This window comes from Neophocaena asiaeorientalis, unplaced genomic scaffold (genome assembly GCF_003031525.2).
Source record: "Neophocaena asiaeorientalis asiaeorientalis breed wild unplaced genomic scaffold, Neophocaena_asiaeorientalis_V1.1 scaffold263, whole genome shotgun sequence".
Classification (NCBI taxonomy): domain Eukaryota; kingdom Metazoa; phylum Chordata; class Mammalia; order Artiodactyla; family Phocoenidae; genus Neophocaena; species Neophocaena asiaeorientalis.
The window spans coordinates 1578213-1598779 of NW_020175015.1; the positions used below are offsets into that span (position 1 = coordinate 1578213).

At 37.6% G+C, this 20567-nt stretch overlaps 2 protein-coding genes across 5 annotated transcripts in view; one reads left to right on the top strand and one right to left on the bottom strand.

Moving 5' to 3' along the window:
- Positions 1 to 6427, bottom strand: part of PPME1 (protein phosphatase methylesterase 1) — a 75886-nt gene extending 69459 nt beyond the window's left edge. Inside the window, exon 1 of the mRNA XM_024761996.1 lies at positions 6050 to 6427. Coding sequence (XP_024617764.1) covers positions 6050 to 6150 — 101 coding nt within the window. The 5' untranslated portion in view covers positions 6151 to 6427. The remainder of the gene's footprint in view (positions 1 to 6049) is intronic.
- A 174-nt stretch (positions 6428 to 6601) lies between these two features.
- C2CD3 (C2 domain containing 3 centriole elongation regulator) overlaps positions 6602 to 20567 on the top strand; it is a 124951-nt gene continuing 110985 nt past the window's right edge. For all 4 annotated transcript variants that reach the window (XM_024761948.1, XM_024761950.1, XM_024761949.1 and 1 more), the window contains exons 1-5: positions 6602 to 6822; positions 9435 to 9704; positions 12070 to 12227; positions 18197 to 18420; positions 19023 to 19270. In XM_024761948.1, the coding sequence (XP_024617716.1) occupies positions 6768 to 6822; positions 9435 to 9704; positions 12070 to 12227; positions 18197 to 18420; positions 19023 to 19270 (955 nt within the window). In that variant the 5' untranslated portion in view covers positions 6602 to 6767. The remainder of the gene's footprint in view (positions 6823 to 9434; positions 9705 to 12069; positions 12228 to 18196; positions 18421 to 19022; positions 19271 to 20567) is intronic.

Genomic DNA, 20567 nt, shown 5'->3' on the forward strand with positions numbered 1-20567 from the left:
CATTATGTTTACATTACATAATATAATGTAGAACAATAAATATAACACGTTAGTACTTGGGATCTGAAATAGTTTTCCTTCAAAAGGGATTTATACAAATTGAAAAACATATTTCTTCAGGGAAGACTCAACATCATAAAAATGTTTAATCTAAGTTAATTTACATATTTAATATAATGCCCAAAAAAACACTATTAGGCGCTAGTCTAGTTGATTAGAAAGTTTATCTGTAAGAATAAACAAGTAAGAGGAGCCAGGAAAACCCTGAAAAAGAATGAAGGGGAAGCTACCTCTACCATTTACTAAAACATAATAATGCCTCTCCAATTTAAAGCATAGTGATGGCACATAAATAAATAGGCCGAGGGAAAAGGAAAGAAAATTCATAAACAGACCCAAATCTATGTAGAAATTTGGTGTATGATAAAAATGTCATTTTAACTAGTGGGGAAAAGGACTAATTTTTATAGACGAGAAATTCACATAATGGGAAAAGGACTTTTTAATAAATTGTGTTACAACAACTGGATAGCATATGGATAAAGATAAAATTAGACCTGTTCCTCACTTTGCACATCAAGATAAACAAGATGGATGCAAGAAAAGAAAGCATACAGGTCCTAAGGAAAAAAATATATGAATCGTTTTACAAGCTGGGAGAAGGAAATGTCTTTCTGCAATCCAAAATCCAGAAGCAATGGATTTTGCTAGATAGATCTGAGTACATTAAAATTTAAAAACAACTTTTTTACATAGCAAAAAATATCATAAGCAAAGTAAAAAGGCAACTTGGAAAAATATTTTTAACACTTATAAGGAAAAAAATATCCCTGATACATAAAAAGCTTCAAAGAGCCACTCCAGAAAACAATTTGGCAGTTTCTTAAAAAGTTAAACATAATTTACCATATGGCCCAGCAATTCCTTTCTTAGGTAATTATCCAAGGAAATGGAAACATTATTTCCACATAGAGCTCTGCATGTGAACATTCACAGCAGCATTATTCATAAGAGAAAAACACTGGAAACAACCCAAGTGTCCAGCAACTGATAAATGATTAAACTGTGGTATACCTATACAATGGAATTCAGCCAAAAAAAAAAAAAAATGAATGAAGTACTTATATATGCTAAAACATAGATGAAACTTGAAAACATTATGCTAAGTGAAAGAAGCCAGTCACAAAAGGCCACATACTATATGGTTTTATTTACATATCTCCAGAATAGGCAAATCCATGGAGACAGAAAATAGATCAATGGCTGCCAGGGGCTGGGGGAAGGGGGAGTAACTGCTAACAGGTAAGTAGTTTCCTTACGGGATGATGAAAATGTTCTGGAATTAGTGCTGATGATTGTACAACCTTGAACATACTAGAAATCACTGAACTGTATACTCTGAAAGGGTGAATTCTATGGTATGTGAATTATAACTTAATTTGTGTGTGTGTGTGTGTTACGCGGGCCTCTCACTGTTGTGGCCTCTCCCGTTGCAGAGCACAGGTTCCGGACACGCAGGCTCAGCGGCCATGGCTCACGGGCCCAACCGCTCCACAGCATGTGGGATCTTCCCGGACCGGGGCACGAACCTGTGTCCCCTGCATCGGCAGATGGACTCTCAACCACTGCACCACCAGGGAAGCCCTATAACTTAATTTTTTTGAAATTGATAATCAATGTAAACAGATACACGAAGATTTCATTCTTTTAGTAACTTAATATGTGACCTTGAGCAAATCACTCCACTTTGCCCTTTATTTCTCCATCTGTGTGAACAGCCCCTTAAAGCCTTCCTAAGAGGCCTGATATCCGTAATAAACTTAAGAAGTTGAATGAAAAACTATCTGATCAGATATGAATAAATACACAGCTTGAGGGGAAAGAGTTGACATTATAAGATACTGAAAGGAGTGCTTCTACTTCATAAAGAATGAGCCTTTCTCATTGTTCTCAACATATAATAATTTACTAGTTATCATTCCTTAAGAGCTTATGTGTCAGGAGGCATAACTGCTTTTCACATATTATCTCATTCTCACAGCCCTCTAAGGTAAGCAGAAGTATCCCAGTTTTAGAGACAAGAAACAGACTATGAGAGGTTAAATGACTTAACTAAAATAAATACTCAAGCTAACCTTCAAACTCAGATCATTATCACTTCAAACACCAGTCTCTTTGCACCAAGGAATAACAAGAACAATGGACTACAAATCTAAAGTCTGGGTTTCTGAAGTCCTGTTTCTGCCACTTCATGATTCTGTGATCCTAGGCAAGTCAATGAACATTTGAGTTTCCTCATTAAAAGAAATTATTAACCCTTGCCCTAACTTACCTCATGGAATAATACAAAAAAGCACTAATATATGTCAGCTAAAGCACTATAAAAATGTAAGAGATAATTATAGAAACAGAGTACTATTCATGAACCAAAAACACGTTGAAAAATGGTCAAATGATTTTAATAACTTATAGTCTCTCAAATGGTAATGGAATGTACTAAAGTAGTGATTTTAAAAACACCCTCAACAAAAATATACAAATGGGACCTAATGAAACTTCAAAGCTTTTGCACAGCAAAGGAAACCATAAACAAGACGAAAAGACAACCCACAGAATGGGAGAAAATATTTGCATCAAGGAGGGAAAGCCAGAGGCGGGTGGGGATAGTGGTATGATGAATTGGGCGATTAGGATTGACATGTATACACTGATGTTTATAAAATTGATGACTAATAAGAACCTGTTGTATAAAAAAATAAATTAAATTAAATTAAAAAAAATATATATAAATAAAATAAAAACACCCTCAAGCATACCAGGTGTTATAGACTGAAATTCTGTGCCCCCCAAAATTCACTTTAAATCCTAATCTCCAATAACCTCTACAGTATTTGAAGGTGGAGCCTTTGGGAGGTGATAAGGTCATGAGGGTGTAGCCTTCATAAATATGATTAGTAGCCTTATAAAAGAGACCCCACAGAGCTCTCTTCTTCCTTCTCACATGTAAGGACACAGTGAGAAGACTGCCATCTATGAACTAAGAAGTGGTCCTCACCAGACACGGAATCTGCTGGTGCCTTGATCTTGGTCAGCCTCTAGAACTCTTAAGAAAAAAAATATGGTATTTTTGTTATGGCAACCCTAACAGACTAATACCAGTTGCAAGTAGGGCTCTAAAATCAGAGCTCCAAAATCTTTAATTAAAAAGTTCAAAACCACTGTTTTGGGTATCATCTACTGGCATCTATCAAGGAACAATAAAACCAGGATTTCAGGCCTTACCTGAGAAATAACATACATAAAGCTACTATCACAATGCCTGGCACATAGTACTCACTTAAAAAAAAAAAAAGAAAAAAAAAGTAATTGTTATTATTGCTTTATCCAGCAATACTCTGGAATTACTAAATCCATTTGGAAAAACAAAACTATGGAAACTCAGGAAAAACCAAAAACTCAAAACCACCCTGAGTATGCAAACGTATCTAAATAAGGTTTACTGAAACTGAAGGCAAGAGAATATGAAAAATAGGTGAAAGAGTAAGTCATGTAAGGAACAGGTCCAACCTGAGAGTAAGAGATGGACTGGGGAGTGGAAAAGATGGAAAGAATAAAAAAAAAAGCAAGTGAGAAGAAGTTAGAAATAAAGTAGGATGATTTGAAATTCGTAGACGTGAGACTTCATAAACCAGGAGTGACTGAGGAAAAAGGAAGACTGAATCCTCCCATTCCAGCTCCTCCCAATCCTAGAGTATTTGCAAAGGAATAAGACACACAACTCAAATTAAGTATTGCCAATGATAACAACTATGAATCCAAAAAACACAATAGGTCTCAGACTCTCTTCCAGCTTTATGATTCTAGAAGAGGAGACAGTCTACATTATCATTAATATTAGGCTTACATGAGGCATGCCTATGTTCCAATAAGGAAGTAGGAAATAAAAATACAGGAAAATAAGCTACCTGAGGACCACATAAAATTCACCAATATATGCTCCTCTCTTCACAGTACTATAAAGAAGCATTTTTCTAAAGAACTTTATCTTCCAGGATAAGTAGTTAACCTAAATTAGGAGGACCAAAGCATCTATTTAAAGAGGTTAAGTTACTAATAATCTAATCAGTTGATTTTACTTTTTCTTAGTATTTTTCTTCAGTTCTTCATCTTCAGAGAACTTTTGATAAAGTGAGAAGCTAAGCTCTAACTTATCTGAAGGATATATGGTTATTAAAAAGCTAGTATTTTAATATATATTTTAGAGAAGAGTGCTGGAATACTGAAAGATCAAAGTTTAGTTTAAGAAAGGTAGCAACTAAGATACATATCAACAATAAACGTTACATTAATTTTATAGTCCAGGTTAATTTTCTCAAATAATCTCCTATGGATCAGCTTCCAGATCCTCCTTAATCATGTTACAGTCCTACCTTTGTCTTCCAAAGCCAAAACGATCTTCATTTTACCTTACATGTAGGCTTCTACCACCTCTTTGTATTGTGCATCTATCGACCTATCTTCACTTGTCAAGGTTTTCTCAGTTTTCTACTGTGTCTCATAGTCAGGTTTCCACTTAAATTCTTAGTTTCCTTCCCCAGTTTTTCCAACCATTCTCACCACCCCTCTACTCCACTGTTTTAATTTACAGGATTCTCCTTTCTCTTCATTCCTAGGACATGCTTTCACAGTATTGTATCTCCCATCTAAATCTCCTTTTCGATCAGTTTTTGTACATATTAATCTTCAGAACCTAAGGTTTTTCTTCTCTAGTCCTTATTCCAAGAATGTCTACCAACCCATCTCTAGAATCCCAAACACACACTCCTGACTACCACCATACCTAAGTACTTTTCCTACCCCTTTTCTCTTTTCAGTCACTAGTCTCCAGAATCCTACCTGATATTACAAATACCCCTCAAAACCAACTGCCTGTTCAATTACCTCTGCCTTCTACTTCTCCCAGGTTCAGCTCATTACACTCTCTCTCCTACACCTTAGCATCCCCCAACCTGGCCCAAGCCATTCAGCAACCTAAATTCCAAAAGCCAACACAGCTCCTCCCATTCCAGTAAACGATGGTTTCCCTCAAAACATTTTAAGTGGCTCCTCTCAGTGTTTCATTAATTGAATCTTATCAGATCAGTACATAGCTTCTGCCAGACCTATTTGCCCAGCAAAAATCAATTTCCCAAATCTTCGTCTTTAAGCTTCCCAGGCCTTACCTCTGCAGCACGCCATTCACTAGACCCTATTCCTAGTCATTTCTCAATCTCTGGAGCCCATGGTTACTCTTTAAGCCCCCCTCTCCCTCCGCACTCCTCCCCTTATTCCCTACCCTCACTTCTCAGCACATTCCTATCACCCCTAACTGTCTTCTTGGCTGTGTTCTCCATCTTTCCTTAGGCCTGTTCTCCACACTTTCTCAGTACCCCTTAAGAGACTTAATCTCTAAGTCACTCCCTCACTCCCAGAATCTGCCTCTTACACCCCTAGGAACTCTCTCTAGAACCTTCTGCGCCCTGGTTGTCTTTTCCGCTCCAACCCTGCCTCAGGTGTTCTCTGTTTCCCCCAGCTGTTTTCTATTATCTAGTTCTCTGAGAAACTAGATAAAGATTTTCTCCTCCCAAATCTTTTCCAAGTTCTTCTCCTAATTCCCCTCAACTTTTCTTTCCATCGTTTCCCATTTCCCTCAACCATCCCTGGCAGATTTCCCCTCCACCTTTGTCACCGCTCTTCTCCCTTTTCTCAAACCTCCTCCACCCCTTCTTCTGGAGGTGCCTCCTACATGTCTTAAACTATCCTCTCAGCTTCCTCAATCTTTGCCTCATTCCCTTCTCCCTCCAATACTATTTATCCTCCAATTTCCATTGACTTGGCGCCTCCCCTAGTCCCCAGATCTGCCTTCTACTTCATCTAAACGTCTCCAGGCCGCCGCCAACATTCTCTCCTATCCTTAGGCTCCATTGACGTGCCGTTCTAAACGCCCAGAGACACCATTCTCCAATGGCCGAGGCCTGGCCTCTAGGGAGAAGAGGTACGGGTTACGTACCCCATTCGCATCTTGGCTCCGCTCTGACTGCTCCCGCTGCCGGGTAGAGGAGGGCGAGGGGGCAGGCGGCCAAGGTGCATGGTCTTCTCGAGGGCCGACATGAACGGGAGGCCGCAGGCAGTCGAACAGTAGCCGAAGCTTCGTCCCACGCTAAGTGCGGCCCAACCGGTCACACAGCTCGCTCCCCTAGCGACGCCCCGTCGCCTTTGGATAGCACCCAGCTACCAGCAGCACCGCCCACCGGCTCCGTAAACTCCACCCCCTCGCCCCAGCGCTTCCACCGGAAGTGCGCACCAGCCTCCACAAAGGGAGCTGGGTAACGGAGTCTCTGATCCCCCAGACCCCAAGCGGAGAACTAGACGACCCTCGCCGGAAAGAGAAGCGTTACTGAAGGCAATGCACCCTGGGCAATGGAGTCCTCAACGGGCTTATCGCTTTGCGCTTGCGCAGCTGGAGGCGACAGCGTCCAACCCCGCAGAGGTAGTGTAGCAAAGCAACCTGGGTGTTGTAGTCTATTGGCGGGAAGGAGTCTTGGCGCCTTCCTTTCTCATGGCTTCCTAGAGGCTGTTAAAGGAAGAGCCGCTTTCTTCCTGCCTCCCAAGCTGCCCAGCGGCGCCGGTTGCCGGGGAACGCCAGCGCCGTGGGAGGGGATGGCGGGAGGGTACGGCTTAGGTGCTGGGGCCGGAGTTGGGTTGGTGAAGAAGAGCTGGGGGTCGTCATGAAACAACGGAAAGCCCCGGGGCCTGGGGGCGGCGGTAGCCGCAAGAAGAGAGGTAATATGAGCGACCAAAGGTTGAGGAAAGCGTAGTTGGGCGGAGTTGGGGGAGCAGGCCGCGAAGCATTCTAGGGAGACCTCCCAGAGCAGCATGTTAAAAGAAAAAAAAAAAAAAGGGGGATTGAGGAGGGAGAATAACCAGGGAATCAGAAGGTTAAAAGGGCAGTTGGCCCTCCCGCGAATGGAAAGGATATAGGGGCTGGAGTAGGGGGCAAAGCGGGTGAATAAATGGGACGAAGTGAAGGCTAAAAGGGAACCCTTACAGAGGAAGGGAACAAAAAAATTGTAGGAATGTTTTGTTTTGTTTTTACTTTTTAAAAATTGAGGTATAATTGACATATAACATTATGTTAGTTTCAGGTGTACAACATAATGTTTGTATATATTTCGAAATGATTACCACGTAAAATTAGCATCCATCACCATACATAGTTACAAATATTTTTTTATTCTTGTGAAAAGAACTTTTAAGATCTACTCTTCAGCAACTTTCAAATATACAGTACACTATCATTAACTATAGTCACTGTGCTGTACTTTAAATCCCTATGACTTAGGGGTGTTTTTGATAAAAGTTAGATGTGTGGGGACGGGAGGGGAGAGGTATAGCTTTGCAGGTTCACATAGAACTGGAAGAAAAATAAGTTGGAGAGTATGTCAATAATCCTAATAGGCAAGGATCACGTTTTACACATTACTGAATCCCCAAGAACTAACACGAAGCAGGATTTAGTAAATGTTAATTGAATGACTGAAGCGTGAGACAGTCGTAAATCATGAAGGGCTACAGGTGAGAGTAGGGAAAAGATAGTTGTGGAGGAGAGAGGAAGAAAGACTGGGGAGTGACAGTGTGGTAGGGTTGAAGTGGGGGGGGGGTTTACTGTGAAGGATTTGAGGTGATGGAAGAGTGTGTAGCAAGAGGACCTCATCAGGTTAGTGTGCTCAAAAAGAAGCAAGCTTATGAAGAGACCAGGGAAATGTGAGCTGCAGCAAGAACAGTCACCCTGGGAACCCAGGGCAGATCATGAAATGAAATGGAATCTCTACAGGGCTGCCTCAAAACAAAACAAAAAGACTGGGTGACTGCATTTTATAGTATAGGCAAAGAGGTATTAGGAGTAGTGATAGTGCATTAGGCCATTGGATTGAGGACTAAAGTTGCAGTCTGGGAATAAACCTTATCCAAACTGTTTAAAGATAACTAAGGCAGTTTTGAGGCAATGCCTTTCCTTCCAGGAATGAAGGGAGGATATGAAACAGAAGTGTGGAAGTGTTCAGTGCTTGTGCTGCCTATGTCAAACCAGTCGAGCATATTTGGTTGATAGGAGGAAAATCAAAATAGAAATAACGTTAGAATGTCCTCATTATACCACATGCATATACAGTAATACTCATGTACACACCTGTGTATAATTTTTATATTGAAACTAGTTATCCATAAAGATTATGGTGGGTCTTTTCTTCACTAAAGAAAGCAGAGAGGCTGTTCACTTTAGAAATCCAAATAATTAGTTATATAAATTCCTGATCTGATAGACTCCAGTATATTTTTTTCTTGTGAGGCATGACCACTCCCCAGGGAAAAGTGAGAGGAATAGAAAGGTGTGTGTAATATTGGAATGGCTTCTTAAATCTCCTCTAAGTCATGGTTAGAAGATACCGTGAATAGAAGACAATCAGGGTCATTAAAGGAAAGCTTTATAGAAAGCCATGATGAATTGCCTCATTTACATTTTATTATCTGTCTAAAAGCCAAAAATATTATGAACCCAGCACTGTGCTAAAAGATAATGGCATAATCTGAAGATGATAGTTTCTGTCCTCATTGTGTGTTATCGGCAGGAAGAAAAGACAGTTTAAGGTGGTCTTTCTTGAAGTGCTGAGTTGTAAAGTGTAGACTTCATTTGAGGACTGATTGACAGTTGTTGCTGTTTTATGTTTAGTGATGCTTTTAAAGTAAGAGAATTAGGTAAAGATAACATATCTTAAAAACTGTGGACATTGAAATAATCAGAACAACGGTACTTGGAAGAAAAATTTCAACTACTTCATAGATTTTTTTAAACCTGTATACTGTTATCATTGTATTTGTATTTTTCATTTAATATCTTTCAGTTAAAGAGGAGTTTGTATTAGCATGTCTTAAGTTGGTATGTTCTTTACTTAAAATAACCTGAATCAAATCCTGAATACTAACTAGTTGTCAGGGTGGCTTAAGTGACCAGATAGGTTATTCTATGGTCTGGTTTGCTAGTTACTTCTCATGTATTAGAATAAATAGAGGGCTTCCCTGGTGGCGCAGTGGTTGAGAGTCTGCCTGCCGATGCAGGGGACGCGGGTTTGTGCCCCGGTCTGGGAAGATCCCACATGCCATGGAGCAACTAAGCCCGTCCGCCACAACTACTGAGCCTGCATGTCCGGAGCCTGTGCTCTGCAACGGGAGAGGCCACAACAGTGAGAGGCCCACATACCGCAAAAAAATAGAATAAATAGAATAAGCCTTCTCTCTGTAGAGATGAAAATGTTTGTGTGTTTTCATTCAAAAAGCAGATTATGTGTTTTCTGTATTTAGACTAAATTTTGACTTAGTATTCTTGGATTCCTCCACAGGTTTAAGTGACATTTCCCCATCTACAAGCCTACCACCCCTGGTTGAAGGCCAGCTACGCTGCTTTCTGAAACTTACTGTTAATAAAGTCATATGGAAGATTACAAAGCCTCCTGCTTGTGTACTTGTTCGAGTGAGATGGTGGGGAGAAACATCAGAAGGAACACTCTTTTGTCCCAGGGATGCATTGCAGACCGAACCAAAAGCTGTGAGAACAACTACACGTTATGCTATTCGCTGTGGTCCAAAGCAGTTTACCTCTTATCTAACAGGTATGTTTTTGTCTTATCATTTCACCTGTAGGCCTAATAAGAAGCATGTGATTATGTTGTTAACAATGGGTATTATCGTGTACTTATTATCTATGGCATTGTTAATTATTGAGGAGTCAAAGAGATTTTATAATAGCCACCATTATTGAGAGTATACTATGTGCTACCAGTTGATACATATTATTTCTAATCCTTAATAACCTTGCAAGATAGATATTTTCTCTGTTTTATAGACAATGAAACTGAGGTTCAGAGAAATAAAATGAATCCTCTATAAGGTTACATAGTTGACAAATGGCCAAACTAGGATTTGAACCCACTTCTCTCTGACACCAAAACTCATGCACTTGTCACCACACCATGCTTCTTTAAGGAATAACTGTAGTCTCTACTCTGGCACTTACATTATGCTCAAGGAAAGATGGTATAGATATAAAATTTATATAATACAAGATAATACATGCTAAATGCCAATGAGTGATTTAGTGAGTTAATAGTACAGGTTTTCAGAGAAGGGAGGATCCCTCTACTGGAACCAGGAGCTAAAATTTCTTCATTTCTATTAAAGGGAAGCATTCTAAATGTACTGTGTTATTTCTCTATTCAGATCAAGTTTTCATGTAAACACATTTTGGATGGTAGACTTATCAAATCAATTCAGTTCAAGTCAGTAAAAATTAAGCATTTATCATGTAAATATTGTTGGCCTAAGAATACCGGAGAGCCAGAGGTGAATTAAAGATTAACTTGTCCTTAAGTTTGCATTCTTTCAAGAAGAAAATTTTGAAGACATCAAAATATAAAGAAAAAAAATTCAGTTATTCAAAAAATATGTATTGAACACTTAGCATGTGCTAGACGTTGTGCTAGACACTGTGGAGATTACAAAAATGAATCAAAAAATTTAATCAGAATGGTGTCTAATTCTCACTAAATGCACAAAGAAGTTTAGTTACAATAGTAGGTAGAAAGTGATAAGAACTTTTAAAAGATACACATAGATATTTCATTAAGAAAATAAATGAGGGCTTCCCTGGTGGCACAGTGGTTGAGAGTCTGCCTGCTGATGCAGGGGACATGGGTTCGTGCCCCAGTCCGGGAAGATCCCACATGCCACGGAGCGGCTAGGCCCGTGAGCCATGGCCGCTGAGCCTGCACGTCCGGAGCCTGTGCTCCGCAACGGGAGAGGCCACAACACTGAGAGGCCTGCGTACCCCCCCAAAAAAAAAAGGAAAGAAAAGAAAAGAAATGAGACATGGGTGAGCCTGGCTGTTAGTAAATAACCAACAAATGTTGGTACATTTCCCTTATTCTGTATATGCACGTTATTTTATAGTCTGCAAAGCACTTTTATACCTATTAGCTCATAGAATTTTCAGAGAACTTGCATGATTAGGTTAGACAGGGATGGTGATATGTTAAGTAAGTTGCCTAAAGTCATACAACAAGCATTAAGCAGCTGCCATATAAGAGGATACTGTGCTATGTCTTTTACTTGCAATACTCCCATTCCTCACAGAGCCATGATATAGGTATTATGATGCCTATTTTATAGACAGCTGTGGCTTACACAGAAGTAGTTTGTGAATGTTGGAGCCACAACACAATCACAAATTTTCTAATTGTAAATCCAATACTCTTTTCACTACAGCATTGAACAAAGGGTGAAAATGAACCACTTTCTCAACTTTGGTAAGAAAATGTTCAGAAGTTACACTGTCCTGAAATAATCTCAGATTGCATATGCATGCATTTTATTTCTCCTGCTGTAAATTAGGACCATGAAGATGTTAAGTCTAAGCAACCAATTGACGAATACAGTTAAGGAGTTTATTTCCATTCCCTTTAGTTCTAAGTGCTCTCAGCCTTTCAGTGTTCCAGATATTATTGAGAAATAAGCAGTAAAATACTCCTGAGAGGCAGGAACCAACCCATGCATCTATACAAGAGAAGCCCTTTGTGCAGTTCAAAACTAGAAATGGTGAGAATTTAAAAACTGAGAATTTTTTTATTGTTGCTTTTTTATTTCAAAACTAAAGTCTGAGTCCTTGCCAAATATGTTAAAAAAATATATATACTCTCTCAAAGGTATTTTCCTTATCAAATACTTGATATTCTAAATATTTTTATGTAATTTTTTTCTCCATTCGAGGTATTTGTCATTGCTCTTCTCTAAAACTTTGTTGTTCTTTTGATCTTGGGTTTACTCTTCCCCACCCCCTGAATGATATGGTAAGTGCATAGTTTATTTGAAAATAAAATGACTTTTTTAAGTAAAAAAATTTTGTAATGTATATTCCTCTTCCCACTTCTAAAAAAACATACATGAAAAATGTCTGCCTATGTTGTAATTGTTTCTGATTAGATATGGCTGTGCTGGTGCTGGAAGTAATCACCAAACTTGAACATCTTCTGGTTGGTAGAGTTCAGATCAGTGGACTAGCCCAGCTTTCTCCAACCCATCACATCAATGGATTTTTTACCATTGTTTCACCAACATCTAAGAAACTTGGAGAACTCCAGGTAAAAATAGTATAATTCTCTGCTACATAGAATAAAACTTTGGGGGCACAGATAGTTGAGTCTGTTTGTAGAATGGGTAGGTACGTGACTCCCACATACCATGCAAATTCACACTTCGTGCTTTTGTTCATGTTTTTACCCAGACTGTCATGTACTTATTTCCTACTTATCCATATCCTCTTAGTTCTTTGCTGCCCATCTCAAGTTCCAAGAGACCTTCGCAGCTCCTACTGCACTCATTCTTCTCTTTATTTATTAATAAATGTACTCTTTATTAAGTTTAGAATAACATGAATTACATAATCATTGTTCAGTTATAATCCTACATAGTCTCCAAAATTTTGTATTTGTAGTTTCCCTTTAATTTCCCTTCCTTTTAGTTTCTAGATTCCCTGGGAGAGAGGACAGTGTTTTCTACTTTCTTTGTCTTTCCCACAGCTCCTAACACAGTGCCAAGCAGTAATGGCTTGTTTGACTCATTTAAGTGGTATCTTAAATGAGTCAACAGACTACGATTTTAATATTGTTGAATAAACTGTTTTCATTTTTTCAGTATTAGAAGTGCATAACCAGTTGTTGATTGTTCATTCATTGATTCATTCAGCCTACATTTTTTTGATATGCTGTTATGTGCCAATAACTTAAGATACAAAGATAAGAGATGGGCCTTTCAGTTAGTTTTCCAAAGTCAGGTAGGAGGAAATAGAAGAGAGTAACAAGTAGAACGCAGTGTGATATTGATACACATATACTATAGATATGTACCGGATGGTGGGAAAGAACATAGAAGGGTCTCTTTCTGAGGGAGCCTCTGGGAGTTCTTCCTAGAGAATTCTGAATATTCAAATCCTTGAGAAATTTATATCTTGTCAAATGTATTCTAAAATATGTATAGAAATTTAAGCAGGTATTTAAGAAAACAGTTCAAAAAAGATGAGGAAAGAACATATAACATTACCAGATGTAAGAACCTATTATAAAACCACAAGCACATAATTGTCAAAGGAAGAGAATAAAGTTCAGAAATAGATTTAACTAAGTAAAAGAACTGAACATTTTCTATATTATATTTATCATATTTTTATTTATAATATATTGAAAGATAGTGACACCTAATGGTGGTAACTTCATGGTAAAATGGGACTGGTTTACTCCTCCTTTTCTGATAATGGTACAGATTTGCATCAGACCTGCAAAAACAGTTTGGCATTATGTTTCAAGAGCCATAATAATTATCATATATCATTTACCTCAATAATTCTACCCCTGGGGTCTTATATTAAGGAAATACCATAAAAGAGGAAAGTTATATGCTTTGGACTGGTTTATGGAAATGCACTTTTAATATTGAAAAAATGAAAACAGTTTATTCAATGATATTTAAATCATCTATTAGTGGAATATTTTGTTTCCATAAAAGATAAAATTATATAGTTATGATTGTGTAGCAACATGGAAAATTATTTTGAATTGATGACAAAAGAGAATTAAAATTATACCCACATATATGCATATGATTAATGACTGGGGAAGAAAAAACAAGGGAAAATAGAAACAGTTGGAGTGTAGAATTCTAGGTAGGTTTTTTCCCTATATAAAAAAATGAGATATAATTCATATGCCATAAAATTCACCCTTTTAAAGTATACAGTTCAGTAGTTTTTAGTGTATTCACAAGATTGTACAACCATCACGATTATCTAATTCCAGAGCATTTTATCACCCCAAGAAGAAACACTATACCCATTAGTAGTCATTCCCCTTTTTACCTTTCCCCACCCCCTGGCAACCACTAATCTACCTTCTGTCTCTATATATTGCCTATTCTGGACATTTCAAATAAATGATGTAATATAATATGTGACCTTTTGTATCTGGCTTCTTTCACTTGGCATAGTGTTTTCAAGGTTCATCCATGTAGCATGAACCAGTACTTTATTCCTTATTATAGCTAAATAATATTCCATTGTATGGATATATTATAGCACATGTTGTTTATCCATTCTTCAGTTGATGGACATTTGGATTGTTTCCACTTTCTGACTTTTATGAATAATGCTGCTATGAACATTTGCATACAAGTTTTTTGTAGGTGTAGAATTGTGGTCATATGGTAAGTATGTTTAACCTTGAGGAACTACTGGACTTTTTCTAAGGTGGTGCATCTTTTTTCCTCCCTTATTTAAATGTCAGTTGATAAAATAATACTTGTATGTTTTTTATTTAAATGTCATTGGGTTCTTTAGAGAATTGTTTTAATAGAGCCTTGGAGACAGAGGTAAGATTTTGAAAGATTATGGAATAAGTAAATAAGTAGTAATTACAGTGAAGAAGTAGAAATAACAGAGATTTCTCTCTGTTTCCCACATAAATGGCAGCAAAGAGAGGGAGATGTAGTGTGACCTAATGGAAATAGCACAAGACTTGGACATGGAAAAACTGGTTATGAAAACATTTCTGGTGTTCATTTGTACTCTCTGAGCTTCAGTATCCTATTTTATAAAATGAAGACAATAACTTTTACTGTACGGCATTGTTGTAGGGATTAAATGATATGAAAAATATATGGAAGCACTTAACATGGTACTTAGGCACATGACAGGAACATGCCAAATTTACTTGAATTGGAGAGGAAAGTATTGATAGTGGGCAGCAGAATCGAGAAGTTTGTTGCTACTTTAGAAGAGGAGTTGGCAAACTTTGCCCAGTGGACTAAATCTGGCCTTCTAACTAAAAATGGTTTTTATATGTTTAAAGGGTCATTTTAAAAAAGAAGAATGTGCAATAGAGCCTAAATTATTTACCCTCTGCCCCTTTACAGAATGAGTTTGCTGAGCTGTTTTTAGAGTATAGGAGACCTGATTTGTTTTGTAGGCCAAGAGAAAAGCAAGTGAAGAAAGATACTGAAAATAAAAGAGGATAATTGAGCAAGTAAGGTCTTGGAGAGAATTAGATGGGAATGAATTTCTATTAAGAACACAAATGATAGTGGTAAACTTTGGAATGGAGGAATTATAACAAGGAGGGAAAGAGGAGAAACATTTTGAGATGGATAACATGGAAGGAATTCATGCTGATAACTATTTTAGCAACATTTATTTTTTTGGCCACACCGCATTGCTTGTGGGATCTTAGTTCCCCGACCAGGGATGGAACCCCAGGCCCTTGGCAGTGAGAGCACGGGGTCCTAACCACTCGACCGCCAGGGAATTCCCATTAGCAACACTTATTATATGCATGCCTACTACATGTTTTATTTCATTTAATTTTTTTGTTTTTATTAAATAGAGATAGATATGCAAAAGAATATCTTAGATGTATAAGATATAAAAATAACCATACAGTGAACACCCATTGGCTCGTCAACTAGGTTAAGAAATGTTAATAGGAAAAAAAAGAAATATTAATAGAATAACGGAAAGAAGCCAGGTTTAGAGATTCATCCATATTACTTTGTGTATCAATAATTTCCTTTTGCAGAGTTGTGTTCTGTTACACAATTTTCATCCATTTGCCTTGGATGAAACCAGGCAGATATCCTTGCCTTGTTCTTGTTCTTGGGAGGAAAGCATTTGGTCTTTTCACTATTAAATATGGTATTAGATGTAGGTTTCTCATAGATGCCCTTTATCATTGAGAAAGTTCAAGTTTTCTGAGAGATTTGATCATAAATGAGTATTGAATTTTATCAAATTCAACCGTTGCTAGAGGTTAGAGGTGAGAAGAGGGCATGACTACAAAGGGAGTTTTTGGGGGGTGATGGAAGTGTTCCATATCTTAATTATGGTGGTGGTTACATGAATCTAAACATAGATTACAATTCATAGAAGTGTATATTTACAAAAATGTCCATTTTACTGTGTTAAATATTTTTTTTTTTAATGTAGCAGATCAAATGTGATGATAAACAGAAGTTGTCCCTCTACCTCTTGTTGGGACATGGCTGGGGACTTTGCAAACTGGAGCACATACCCTGACTAAAGCCACTAGACTACTCCAGCTAATTTTTGCCACAATGGGATGGAAACCCAGCATTGCTGGATCTTCTGATTTTTCAAGAGAAGCCAGAAATTCAAATTTTTACATAAAATCTGTTTTCTTAATCACTGTTAAATAATTTTGAAATCTTTTAAAATGTTATATTGACTAGAATAAGTCTGAAAAATAGACATACTAATATGTTCTCTCCAATATCAGATGTTATAAATGTAGTAGATAATCCCAGAACTCCCCATTTTATATTAAAATTACTTCTTTTTAAATTCCCCTAAAAGATACTCTGATCCTTTGGGTCAGGTTCCATGTTTTATTCATCTCTTTGCCCCAGGCAGGTAGCACAGAGCCTGGCACTGAACTAGTATCAACAAATATTTGTTAATTGAACACAGGAGTTAGGCCAGCACCTATATTTTGATTGTAAGGTGGGTGTGGCGGGTAACTGGACTTTCTTTTTCTTTCTCACTGGTAGTAAAGGCCTTTGAGTTGTTTTGAGACTAGTTCAGATTTGCTTAGGGATAAAGCAAAACTCTGGCCAGCCAGCAGGTTATTGTTAAGGCCAGGGACGCAGCCTTTATTCTCAGTGTCTCCTTTGTTTCTAGAATAAAGTGGCAGTCTTTTGGCAAGTGATGAATGGCAAGGGACGATTTTCTGACACTTATATTTGGGCAGCCAGGATTTTATGTGATCCTCTTATAGCAGTGGCTGCACAAAGTGTATCCCACTGCATTCCGGTCATTTGTCTTTGTAGAAAATCTTAATGATGAATAGATTTAAAGGACTTTATGCTACCTAGTTCATGAACAAAATTCTCCTCATCAAGACTCAAGTGTGTTTATTGAGTCTATGCCTTGGCAGTTTCTCCACATAAATTATTCCATTGACCTTCCCAGAGACTTCTTAAAATATTTAACTGCAATCTTTCATTTTTGTCTTAGGCCATTCATCATTATGTGACACTCTTTGGCTACTTGAACAATTCCTTCTGCTGTCTGTGTCATTGTAACTGAACTTTCCACACTGCACTTCTTTTCTTTTGGAGTACATTCTTCAATTTCTTCTCTAAAGTTTTGCTTTAGGCTCTGTTTTATTTTTTATTCCTACATTAGGCTTTTCTCCATTGGGCTTTTCAGAGACCTGGAAAGCATTTTAGTAGAGTGCCTGAATTCAGAGGAGTTGGGCGATAAAGGAAATTTCAAGTAATTACTTTTCATCTTAATGTTCCTCCCTCTTCACCCTGCCTCATCCCCAGCATAGAACTAGGGCCTTATTTTTCTCAAATAGCTAGCAATAAGGATGCAACAGGTGCTATGTCATTCTTTTATTTTTCAGGCCATTAGTCATTATTATGCATACTTGTACACTAAGTGTATACTTACACTGATTAGTCTACAGAAAAATGAATAAGACAGTTCATACCTTCAAGGAATTCATAATCTGATCAGGATAACAAATAAACTGGAAGTACAAATACCTCCTTTAAGCCTCTGCTTTTTTTTTTTAATCTTCAAATTAGGATAATATACTTTCCTGACAGTTATATCATCACATCAGCTTCTCTGTGTGGGGAACATAGCACACTTTCTGGCCTATTGTGAAGTGTTCAATAAATAGTGGTTATATTAATAGATAGATACAAAGTAAGTAGAAACATGAAAAATGGAGTGGCCATAACATCTCTGCCTGGACACAAAGAAGTTTTCACAGAGGAAGTAATGCTGGAGGAAATTTGCACATGAAGGCATAAGGGAATGAAATATAAGGTACATTTAGAAAACTCTGAGTAATTGGTATATCCAGGAGAGAGAGATGGAGGAGAGGAACACAGTGAGAGATGAGGCTTCTGAGGTAGGCAGGAATTTGAACTAGATCCTATAAGGAACGGGGCCATTAATTTATATAAGAGAGTCTTAAAATTAATCAATGCTATAAAAAAAAAAAAAGACTTCTGATACATTACATGTCCCTTTCAGGTCTCACTTGCCCTGGAGCCTTTGTCAGAAACTTATGACAGCTACAGTCCTCTTCCTACCACTGATGTGACAGAAAATGTGCTTTTATCTGAACAAGGATTCAGAGAATATACTGAAGCAGGCGATACTCAGTTTCTGGTTCCATCAAGGCCTCAGAGGATCCCTACCACCAAAATTGATGGAAAAGAGTTAGCAGCCAACAGCAGCAGGTCAACCACTCCAAGGTAATTACCACACCTAATACCAGTCAGACTGTCTGCTAACTCCCAGTGTACTCATAATTTCGGTCTTTCATTTGTGGTTGTGTAGAAGGTTAAAGGTAGTCATTCATTCAGCAAATAAGTATTAAGTACTCACTATGTTTCTGGTCCAGTACCAGGTGCTAGGCATAGAAATTGATAAGACACAATTCCTATTTTTGAACATTGCTCACAATCTAGTGGGGAGGCCAATATACAGATAAGTAAGTATGTCTAAGTCACATAGAGATGCCATGATAGGTGTACATGAAGGGAAAGAGGGAAAAGGCAGTGTTTTGTGAAATGGAATGAAGTAAGAGAAACAGATTTTGATTTTAAATAATTATCAGACGTTTGCTTTGTGTCAGGCTCAGCACTGAGCTCTTTATTTCATTGTCTCACTTTAGCCAAACCATACAATGATAGGTAAAACATCTATTATTTATTTAATTTGGGAAATGAAAAACATATTTACAAAGCCTGAGCTACACTGCTATACACCACTGATCCACTTTCTTTCTCTGACAAAGTGGAATGTTACCATAATGGATAATATACTGCTGAAGTTCTCCTTTATTTTAAAACAGGGGAAAGGACCACTTGTACTTTGCAGAGAACTCTGATACAATAAAGGACTCTTTCTTTGGACTACAGCACCATCTTAATTCAGGACAGAGTTTAGGGTCTATGACTCTGAAAGGCAAAGCCCCACAGAAGCAGATGTCCCTTCTCAACAGTTCTGAATTGCGGCCTCAAATTAGGACAGTTGCCAAGAGTCACAGTGACTCATGCATTCTTTCTTCAAACAACCCTCCTACCAAGGACCTTCTTTTAGGTATGTATATATTTGTGAACTGAGACTAAGCTATATTTATTGGGATTACTCTGCTCATTAGGCAACCTACAAAGAGAACCAAGACTTCTGTTTGAACTAAATAGCCAAATACAAGTGAATATCTTACTAGAGTCCTGAATTTCTAACCATTTAAGGGCAGCTCTATTAAACCACTGAGTTTCTTCTAAATAATTACTGGGCACTTATAATTTTAACTTTAGGGAAGGAACCATTTAAAGTGAACCTGGGTATGGGAGGAAAGCCTTTATCGTAGAAAAATATTAGTCCTGATTTTTTTCGAGATAATTCAAAGCAAATAAGATTTTTATCTCATCATCAGAATTTACTTATACCATTGTGCAGAGACTAGTACTAAACTTGTTTCATATTCTGAAAACTGTTGTTTTCAATGGGAACATTCAGTGCACAGAAACTGCTGATCTTACGCCTGGGTATTAAATATGACTGACAGCCAAACAGAAGTAGAAAGGAGTTGGTTTACCTGTGTAAGGGCTTACACTGAAATTTAAAAAGGAAATAGGAAAGAGGTTGTATTACCTCATTTTAGGTAGTGGTATTATATGAAAAGCAATTTTGGTACCTTATGTTACACTGTAATGGTCAACCATATATCTCTGTGACATCAAGATCATGACATAAATTTGTCTTCATCCTCACAAGTAAAATTTCCAAAGTAGAATATCTGCAGCGTTAGTAGAAAAGTCTTTTAAATTAAAACTACTTGGACCTCTGTTGGGTCATGATCCATAGACTAAGCAAGTCTTGCCTTATCTGTGGAGCTGGACAGGGGTAATGCGACCATTGTCTGATGTCCATACTTCATTTCCTCCAGGATGTTTCTTTCCTCAGATTGTGTTACTCTGAACCATTTTATTTTTATTTACCAAAGTACTGTACTTGGCTATTTGCAGTGTTTTCAAAACCAAATGTTTCTTTTTGTGTGTTTTTAATCTTCAATACTTGGTGCAATAGAAGCTGCAAAGATGTGCCACTTTATCTATGAAATGGAGTTTTGTATACCAATAAATTCTAGTTTAAAGACAAAAAAAAACTACATGGATACAAAATTTACATTCTTAAGGATTTTTTTTTAATGAAGAAAGACATTGTGTTAATATTTTTTCAACTAAAATGTCTATGATCCCCTAGTTTAAAAAATATACTCTGATTATGGTATGTTTATTTTTTTATTTATTTTTTTACTTTTTTGTTTTTGCATGCATCGGGTCTTCGCTGTTGCGCGTGGGCTTTCTCTAGTCGTGGTGAGCAGGGGCTG